Source organism: Suillus fuscotomentosus (genome assembly GCF_016647785.1).
Source record: "Suillus fuscotomentosus strain FC203 chromosome Unknown F5891scaffold_197, whole genome shotgun sequence".
NCBI lineage: Eukaryota > Fungi > Basidiomycota > Agaricomycetes > Boletales > Suillaceae > Suillus > Suillus fuscotomentosus.
This window is the reverse complement of record NW_024539709.1, coordinates 33,334-43,028: the sequence shown is the minus strand read 5'-3', so window position 1 is coordinate 43,028 and position 9,695 is coordinate 33,334. Positions and strand designations below refer to the sequence as shown.

At 47.3% G+C, this 9,695-nt stretch overlaps 3 protein-coding genes across 3 annotated transcripts; 2 read left to right on the top strand and 1 right to left on the bottom strand.

Annotated features, from left to right (window-relative positions):
- Positions 1 to 1,249: 1,249 nt before the first annotated feature.
- Positions 1,250 to 4,796, bottom strand: F5891DRAFT_1132109 (uncharacterized protein; the record flags this gene model as incomplete). The annotated part of the gene is made up of 6 exons (XM_041364724.1): positions 1,250 to 1,632; positions 1,681 to 2,785; positions 2,807 to 2,929; positions 3,876 to 4,226; positions 4,348 to 4,558; positions 4,612 to 4,796. 6 exons carry the CDS (start codon positions 4,794 to 4,796, stop codon positions 1,250 to 1,252), a joined length of 2,358 nt encoding a protein of 785 aa, XP_041216943.1.
- A 529-nt stretch (positions 4,797 to 5,325) lies between these two features.
- On the top strand, positions 5,326 to 6,996 carry F5891DRAFT_988107 (uncharacterized protein; the record flags this gene model as incomplete). Its single annotated transcript, XM_041377977.1, has 5 exons — positions 5,326 to 5,643; positions 5,673 to 6,291; positions 6,312 to 6,427; positions 6,610 to 6,646; positions 6,806 to 6,996. The coding sequence occupies 5 exons, from the start codon at positions 5,326 to 5,328 to the stop codon at positions 6,994 to 6,996; spliced, it is 1,281 nt and encodes a 426-aa protein (XP_041216942.1).
- Positions 6,997 to 7,502: 506 nt separating this feature from the next.
- On the top strand, positions 7,503 to 9,129 carry F5891DRAFT_1283250 (uncharacterized protein; the record flags this gene model as incomplete). The annotated part of the gene is made up of 5 exons (XM_041370568.1): positions 7,503 to 7,704; positions 7,753 to 7,991; positions 8,041 to 8,380; positions 8,427 to 8,659; positions 8,708 to 9,129. The coding sequence occupies 5 exons, from the start codon at positions 7,503 to 7,505 to the stop codon at positions 9,053 to 9,055; spliced, it is 1,362 nt and encodes a 453-aa protein (XP_041216941.1). The 3' UTR covers positions 9,056 to 9,129.
- Between the last annotated feature and the right edge of the window lie 566 nt (positions 9,130 to 9,695).

The window sequence follows — 9,695 nt, the reverse complement described above, 5'->3', positions numbered from 1 at the left end:
GCTCTGTTTTCCTGGATAGACTCATGTGATACAACACTTCCTAGCGACCCGCTAGGTCGGAAAATACATCCTCTCCTTATCGTTCCTGATTGTGAGCCAGGTTGTTCTCGATCCAACACCCGCGGCATATCTGCCCGTCACCAGCTATTTTCGGTCTCGTTCCATGAGTAGCCCTGCTGGTATTGTTGCCAAGGCATTCGACATCCGCATAACCAATAGGTACCACGGTTTAAGAGGTTCATGAGAGAAGTCATAGCGTCCATACTTGGACTCAAGCTTGGGTGTCTTCATGTTAACATCACATCCGTTAAGCATCTGTCACTGTAGACTGGTTATCTGCTTATGCGAGCTTCGCTTCCTTTGACTGCTCTATGTAGCTCATTTTGTCCTCCTGTCACGCCCTCCAAACATTGTTGTCTCTTCATTACTCTCACTTACTGCAGGTCGTCATCAACACCTTGCAATTGATAACTCTGTAAAATCAAGCCCCTCTTTACCTAAAGGTGTAATACCTGACTGATATTAGGACGACATCATAGCTAACTCGCCTCGTGGACAAGCTGCTGAGAATGCAACAGACCAAACGCCTTCCTGTCTACTAGGAAGGCATCCTCATTTACCCTACTGTCAATGACATCTTAAATGGCGCTGTTGTAGATGTTAAATTCACTATACGGCACTGGAAGATCAAAGACTGATAGTTTCCAAGCAACATCGCAGAAGATTATGGTGGTTAGACTTGGGCCCTGCTACAAGTCCAGATATACCAAACGCACCATAACGCAACTGTGAGTTCGGCCAAGGTGTGAATAAGATGAGAAAAGGGGCAGTCTCGTCTAGACCCGGGTATTGCTGTACATAACTTAGTTTCGACAACCAAAGTAGTTGGCACGTTGTTGTAACCGGTTACCGGTTACCACCTGCCCCATACCGCAAAGAAAAAGATGCACATGCGCAACACATCCAACGTTAACATAGGGTCAACGGACTAAATCTGATGCAAAAAAAAAACCCTTGGCTGCATCTGCAAAACGACTGAAATGAATGCTTAACTTACGCGCGTTACGAACACTTACGACTTCAGTAGCGAACTCAGGCGATTGGTGGAGATGCCTGAACACCAATATAACACACCAAATCTGGCTGATAAAACTCAAGCCAGTTGTTTTCCGTTGATAAGATGTGATTTGTGATATGATAGATGCTGATAGTAATAGATACAATCGCTGCGTACTGATCAAGCTACTGTCTACACAAACTCGGTACTGAATGTGTGATAACTCTCCTTGTCCGCGAAATTATTCAGGAAAAAATGCTCATAGCGTTCCAAAGAAGTCGTAGAGGACACGCTGTTGGCCACTGCCTCACCATAAACTGGTATCAACTCAACCACATGTGTCACATCTGTCACTCGTATGACAGCCCCCTTCCTACAGCGATTACTGTTTTCCTCCTGCATGTATGTGTGCTCCACGGTCCACATTGTGAGTTCAGGACGATCATCAGGGCTGGAAATGAAGTGGAAAAATTGGACGTAGAGAAGTGGGTCTGAGAGACACGATGGTAGTTCCAGGTTGGAACCTCGTTGAACCGTCGGTTGAAAAATGAGTCCAACCTGCGCGATGCAACTTGCTGTATATGATATCAGTAGGCTACAACATAAGCACATGAAAGACATACTGGTTTTGCCATCAATGCCTGTGGTCTCCACGAGAACAGTATCACAATTTCCAAAGGGAAAATCATCGCTTGGTGGGTACGCTTGTACCACGCGACTCGGCATGATGACTCGTGGCTGGAAGGCTGAGTGGAGTTGCAATTGGAATTTGTGCCATACCTGGAAGTGCCCATACTTGGGGTCCCAGCAAGAATTTTCACCACTAGAAAGGGGGGAACAACATATAAATTCGGCGAGCGCACGCTCAAAGCCCAAGAGTGCATATTTTGCGTGTATGTCAGACGGTGATAGCGATTTATAATCAGGCGTGATATTGAGTTGAAAAGCAGTGAGGGCATCTCCAGAGAGAATACCCTTGAGAAAGTGATTGCGGACTGGTCGGGGACCATGTATTGACTTAACTTCATCAGGGAGAACTCGGGAGACCCAGGAGAGTGCGGGATTGGCAATTGTGACATCTTCATCTTCGGTGTATATTGCATTAACTAGTGATGCCCCGCGAGAAGTTAACAGCGTGTACAGGCCAAACATTTCCATAGACTCTTGGCAGTTAAGAATCCGTACGCACTGCTCTGTAAAGTCTTTGATTTGCCGGGACGTCTGCGGGAAAAGGTCCTTACAGTGTGTGATGAGTAACCGCTCCGTCACATCAGCAGAGAACTGCATCAAAGTGCCTAATTTCTGAATTGTACCATTGAAGCTCTGCAGAAGCTTGAGTTTTGGAATGAAAAAATCTTCTTTGACGCCCTTCTTCCCCTTCCTTGCCTCAGCCTGGATGATAGCGTCCTTGCAAGTGTGGAAATCTGAAAGTGCTTGAACCATCAACTGAAGTGATTCAGGGGAGTGAACCGGATTTTGTGCGAGGTAAAAGAAGTCTACAAGGGCACAGATTGTACGAACGAATCTGGGTGGAACAGCCCCTGTGATTGACGCAACAATAGTGCGTTGAATGTCTCTATGCTCGCGACCTGTCATTTGATTAACGTGTGTGATGCCTTTTGCGAAGTGGCGCATTCTGACTCGCTTGTGCTGGACCATGAAGTGGGTATCGAGCTCATAATCTCCTAGAGCTTCTTTGATCCATTTCAGCGGATGGTCCACGAAAAACTTATGGCAGGTGTGCAGCACCTCACCAGCGAGGAAAACGGATGGACATGCAAACATCCAATCACGCCAGTATGGCATGTGAACTCCAGATAGATTAATGGCTTTGGCCACTTTCTGGAATTTGTCGAGGTCCCAGGGATCAACCTGTTGAGATATCTCCACAAGGAGCTGCAATGTATACTTCCCGGTACGAGGCGGGTGGAGAATTCCATCCCCAAAATCCACTTGTGTTGCCATAGTTGTTACAAGTAACATCGGCTACATGGCCCCCCTATCATTTTTCCCCTTCGTCCTCGCCCTCGTATGCCTCCGGCTCGTACTTCTCTACCGACTATCCGTTGACCGGATCCTCGGGACCGTTCCCGTCCCTCATCCCCCTCCTATCGCACCAACGTGCGCACGTGCCTTCGGGCTATGACTCGTTCTGACTCGTGCCACCAATGTGGCTTCCCTTATCTTGTCTTATCTTTCCTTTGACTCGTGCATGCTGCACATTGTATCATTTACCGTTGGCTCGTTCCAACGTTTCTCGGTCTCATTCTGCATTCGACCTTACATCACTAATCAGGCTCTGCTACCAGCGTACCTATACCCTTTCCGTTTCCCCTTTGCCCTTACCTACAGTACGGTAGCCTTGCCCTTAACCCTTTCCACTTAGTATAAGTAGTCGGTCACTCTGTACTAGATTCCCTAACTTGAATCTACTCAATCTTCCCTCGAACATACTTCCTTCTGAAGCCCCCTCAGCTTCAGTCTCTAGTATCTTTTCTTAGGTGCTCATCGCGCCTAAGTCCACCTCGATCGACCACCTCATCGTTCGGACAAGACTGTCCTTACTTTGAGAACGTCAGTGACTTTGAAGACATCTGTCTTAGAAGTCACGTGACACGCGCGTCTCTGATATCTGCCGACTCGACGTCGCCAGTCTCAGTCGCTACACCGGACCCTTCCGGTTATGTCACGAACGTTAGCGGACAACGCCCCTCTTAGGGCTCCACATAACAGATCTATTTGAGTGCGTAACAATAGTTAGTGGGGATGAGTTTTTACTGACTGCGGCGATTATAGTAGCCTCCGGTAGGTCGCACACATGAGCGACAAGTGGCGTAAACACATGGCGAATATAGCGGGAAGGATCGGGCATGAAGCAGCCATCCTTTGCTGCGACCTTGAGGTTGGCGAAAACAAGGTCCAAACATTTGTGCCACAGTCTGGCCTGGAGAATAGACTGGTAATCTGTGTGAACGCGGAACTTGATTACGGGAATGTAGGCTATGCAGCGCCAAGCTTGCAATGTTGCCTTGGAGCGAACCTCAGAATCAATGTTACCAATTGTGACGAAGACCGGATGCATCTCAATTCCTCCAGCAAGTCGCGTCACGGGTGTTTTATCAGATCCCAAGATTATTGGGACTTGAGTCGCACCCAACGGGAGATGGTCCTAGAAGTAAAAATTAATCTGTTACTCAGCGAGGAGTATATGAATGGGAGGGTGAACAAACCTGAATTTTCCATGCCATGTCAGCACTCATATAGTCTCCGTATTCACGTTAATTTTTGACATTAGCGACGTAGGGGTTGAAGGTCATGTGGTTCGCAAAAGTTGGGTCACTGAATAGTTGCTTCATGACCTCTAGCGCATCGCGCCAAATGAACTCCACAGGACGGACAGTCTTATAGCCCTTAAATGCTAGTTTGGAGACTTTCCACGGGGCAAAAGAAGGTAGTGAATCCATCCAATCCAGGAGGTGGTCTTTCATGGTGAAAGAGGGTCTTGTGCAATTCGGAGTGTCAAACTGTGAAGGTAGGATCAGATTGAGGAATACAGCTTAGATCGATATCCGTCATTTACCCATTTCAACTTTAAGAACTTGGTTATTTGAGTTTGAGTGAGGTTTTCCACCAAAAACTTCCCTAATTCCCATTCGCCTTCATCATGGAAAGGGTAATAATGATAATGATTTATCTTCTGTCGATGCGCATATTGATCGTCTTCCAGTTTATCCAGCATATTTCTACCGACACCATAGACGTATCCAGATTGCGGGTGACAAGTACCAGTGACGGGTATCTGACCACTTTGATTGAATACTGAAGGGACGGGTAATGTTCGTGGTTGTGCGTTGGATGGCCAGCAAGTAGATGGAGAATTGAGATGTGAGATAAGCGCCTCGATGGATGTATGTATATTCCCCCAATTTGCAGTTGGGACATAGCCTGTCAATGGTATGTATGGTATCGTAAAGTGAACAATGGAAGTACTTACATTGTACCGTAGACTTGGCTTAGACTTAAGCCGGTGAGTGTTTACAGGAAGTAACAAGTCTTTCAAAGTCCAAAGACCTCACATTTCACAGCGCACAGTCATCACGCCAGGCTAAGTAATGGAGCCTGTGTCCTCATCACCAGTCTCATCTCCTGCTCGTCCAAGTAGCCCTGCTTTCACCAGCACTACATCAAGTAGTGCAACTCGCATAGAACTAACTTCCTCAGAGTTCTTTAAGAAGGTTGACCACCCTGAGTCACCCCATATCAATACCATGGCTACTGAGCTCTTATTTGGCTCTGACTGTTCACTTTCTCCCAAGCTGTCCCCCTACCCCTCAGGTTCTCCAATAATTCACTTCTCCCTGGTGGAAGAAATTCCGTACCTTCCTGATGTAAAGGAGAGTCTGTTGTATAAGCCTGACATTTTACAGTCCCCAAAGTCACCTTCTCGAGTAGCTTACCTGCGTGAGAGGTCGACCAAGAGGCATATTCCATACCCCTCCAGGCCATCTCCACTAGAACTTCGGTTTGCCAACCGCGTGACAGGGCGAGTACGGGAACCAGACTTCACATCTGAACAACTGCAAGAGGTATTTGTTTTTTCTTTTCTTTGTTCCAGAAATTCGCAAATTCTCACATGATCTATGTCCAAAAGCATGAGGACGCAATATCCAGCGGTCTCTCACGGATGAGCTTTGACACCTTGTACAAAGTGTTCAAGGCAGTACTCGCTAGTCACGAGGCTGCTCGCCATGAGGTGGCGACATCATTATGGCAGGTCGAATACTCAGAGCGCATGACAGTGTTTAATCAGGCGCTCCATGAGGAGAACAAAAACCACCTCAATTTGAGGGACGAACAGCTGAAGAAGATTAGGAACATTTTTTCTGAGCATGAACGCACAGAAATCGACGATGACACGAATTACATTCAAGCTGTCTACAACGATGAATGCGAGATGCTTCGCACCATCACCACCCAAGCAGAGATAATCTCAAAATGCCTGGGATCACGTGCCAAACGTGAATTATTAGCGTCTACCGGCGAAGTTCCCTACCTCCCTTGTTTCGTTGGTGCCTCACAAAACAGGGACAACATCACATATGTGCTGCGTGGTGGTTTCACGGATGCCGGTACCGATACCGATACCGACTCCGATATCGATTTCGGCGAAGAGGAGGATCGTCGCAGCGGTGTAGAAACAACAATACAGAGAGGAACAAATGAAGCTCCTGACTGTATCTATAAAATGTTGTAGGTCGTGCGTTGCCTAGTCTGCGTTACTTGAGGAGACAAGCACGTTCGACCCTAAAGGGAAGCGAGTGCAGTGAAGATCTAGAGGTACGCGCTGAAGCGAGGCACGAGAAAGCACAGGTGCGCGCAAGGTACGAAGGCGCGGGAACGCGCGCGCGTATTAGCGCGAAGCGTGGGAAAGCGCGCACGCGTGTGCGGAAATGAGAAAGAGTAAGCTTAAGTGAGGATATGATGTAAGACAAGTGAAGAGAGGTGCAAAGTGCAGACAAATAGATTTCTACTATGTTCAGCTAGGTAAATAGTGGGTGGTACTCAAGTCAAAAGTAAAGTTGGGTGAAAGTAAGTGGAAAACCTCCTCGTAGTATGTACTGCTGGCGCTTATATAGCGCGCCTAAGCGCGGTCATGCGGAGCCGAAGTGCTACCGAGTAGGTATGTAAAGATATATATAAGTAAGGGTCCATTATAAAAATAGAGGTGGAATGATATGCTAATAAAAGAAATGGAAATATACGCACTAGAGGGCTTGGTGGACAGTGGATGGATGCTTCTGGATGGCTGGCGCTATAGGGCGCTCAAGCACGGGAATGCGCGCATGGCACGCATTGCGCAGGAAAGCTGCGCCTCATATAGGAATAGCTGTGGACAGTACACAGAGTGGTGCTGCGAGTTTGTGCTGTCTACTCCCTAGTGGAAATTGCCATATCACGCCATGAGAGGCATGATTCTCTACAGCGGGTGGCCGGGCCAGCAGCATGCGCAGTTGTGACTATCGATGGTATGTGACTATCAATGTTATGTGACTGCCAAGTTGTTCACGCCACTCATTGATCAATATCAGTGACACTCATGTCACTGTTCATAGATTGTTATCGCCTTACTTCACCCGTCCGTAACATGCTTCGACCATTCATAAACACGCTTTGACCGTTCAATAAAGCGCTTCGCCCGCTCCGGCCGTTCATATATCTTTTTCTCCCGTTCATAAGTCATCTTATCGGACCACGCCCCCCCCTTCTTTTTATGCTTCATTAGTAAATGGCCTTGCTTTTTGTTGTCAAATCATCTTATCAGCTCGTCATGCGTTCCCGGTTTGTAAAGATCGTGTAAAGTTTGTGTTTCTTTTCCCCCTATGTACCGTTACGTTGTTTCGCAACTTAAATGCACGCATGCGCTCTTACATCCCCTCCAACTTGAATGCCTAGTGAGCGTGGCCCTCAGCGAAAAACTAAAGCTAAAGTCTCCAAACCGCCACGCGGTTCTGGCCTCAATCCATCTGGCGAACCAGCAAGTGGCCAACTTCACATTCCTACTGAGCAGCCGCGTATGTCTCAGTTCAACTTCGATGCGCATGCGGCCAGTGGAGGAGTTCCTACCCCCATATCAAGTGGGAGCACATGTGAGTCAATCACACTTTTGTTCACTGATGACTCTGACGATTTCGCAGCATCATATGGCTGGAGTATGCAGAACACTGACTTCAACGGCCGCTTCCCTCACGGCCAATACTATGGCGCTTCGTCCTCGGAGGGCCCCTCCCAGGGCTCTTCTTACGAACCCTTACCTCAAGGCTCCAACCACGACTTTCCTTCAAGTACCCTCCTCCAAGGTACTGGTACCAGCACGAGCACGTCGGAGATGACGCTGATCCAGCGAGGTGAGATTCCGCCAACCGATGTGATGCATGTAAGTTCTTTTTCTTCTTCAATTCGTTTCCTGCTTACCACTCACTTAGACGATGGGCCTGCCAAGGGAAACAACAAGGCGAGCCCGACGTGCGATGCCACCTACGCCACGGATGGTTCCGTACCCTGCCATACGCCCGCAGGGCAACACCCAATCTCTACCATCTGCAGTTGAAGATTCAACTTCGCAATCTGTAACATCGTCAACACCTCAACCCACGCGCATCAAACTATCGGATGATATCATTGGCCAGTCCATGAAAACGGCAACACATTTGGTCATGCGCGAGTTATTTGGAGAACAGGCGATGGCGATTGACAAAGCCACCAAGAAAATCATGCTGAACAAGGTCATCTGGGACTCGGTACCACGCTGCTTTGAACCCAATGGTGAGTATCATATGTCCATTAACATCATACTGACTTGTTTTATTAGCAACATTTGAGGATTTTATCTCAAATAAACATTGTAAGGATGTTGCGAATGCGTTGTCGTCAACTCACGGCAAATTCGCTGAATACGCGCGCAAGGGCGTCTTCCATGCGTATCGGCTTTTCCCTCCACTGCACATTGCCGCACCCGCTATCACCTATCGCAAACGCTTGATCGAAAAGATCACACAAGATGGAGATGGTCTCGCTTTCATGCACATTTATAGCTTCAATCAAGTAAGTTTTCGTTCGTGTGTGTTGTCGGGGGCAGCTCAATCTTTTCAGAATGGACAGGTCGAAATCAAAGCTAAATTCCAGAATGCGTTCATCATGTGCAACATTATCCGTTTTGTTTGGCAGGGGTTGCACCAAGAGTTCCTCGGCGAGACTGAGGAACAGCAAATCGAAAATCTGAAGTTCATGTGGGCACTTGCCGGCGCAGCGACGTTCTGCAGCCTCGACGAACAGTTCGAAGTCCAGGTGAAAGTGGATAGTTTTGGAGGAATGGGATCCAATCGCAAGTTCCTATATATCCTCAGTGCGATGAACAACCTTTCCGGGGACAAGCGAGTACAGTTTCACAACTTTTTGTGGTACATGTTAGTGATTGGACCATCACAGGCACCCTCGTAGATTCTATCAGATAGTAGTTTTGATTGTACTAGTAATACTGGATAACACATTTATTGTACTGATAATCTCACATCTAAATGTGTGAAACTTGGCTCAGGGTTCAAACATAACCAAAACCAGGTATTTACAAATGAAATCTAGTAGATTTCGTGCTAACCAAAACGGCAACTCTCGCGAGAGTCTTACAAGAGTTTTAAACTATATTTCCACCGAGTCAGTTTTTTAGATGTTCCACCTTGCCCGATCGACATCTGCTACCTCAGCGTCTATTGCACCTGCCGCTTGCTATCTTGCCCAGCTATCAATTGTTATCTTGCTTGCGTTACGTGTACTTGTATCCATGGGGCATATGCGAAGGGATAAAATTCAAAGGAGGCAGGCCAGAATGGGACAAACATCTATTAGTTGCAAGCGCACGCGTTGATTGGCAGTTTGGCACCATCGTTCATCCCATACTAATCATAGGAGGGGTTCAACTGCCGAGGCCATAGCAAGATAATGAGAAAACCACTTACAAACTAGGTGGATATGGACTACAGAAGCCCACGCTCTGGATAGCGAAACAGAACTTTATGCAATCACGAAACGGCACCTATTTAGACTTTACGATTATTTTGATTACTCTGCAGATGAGTGGGGA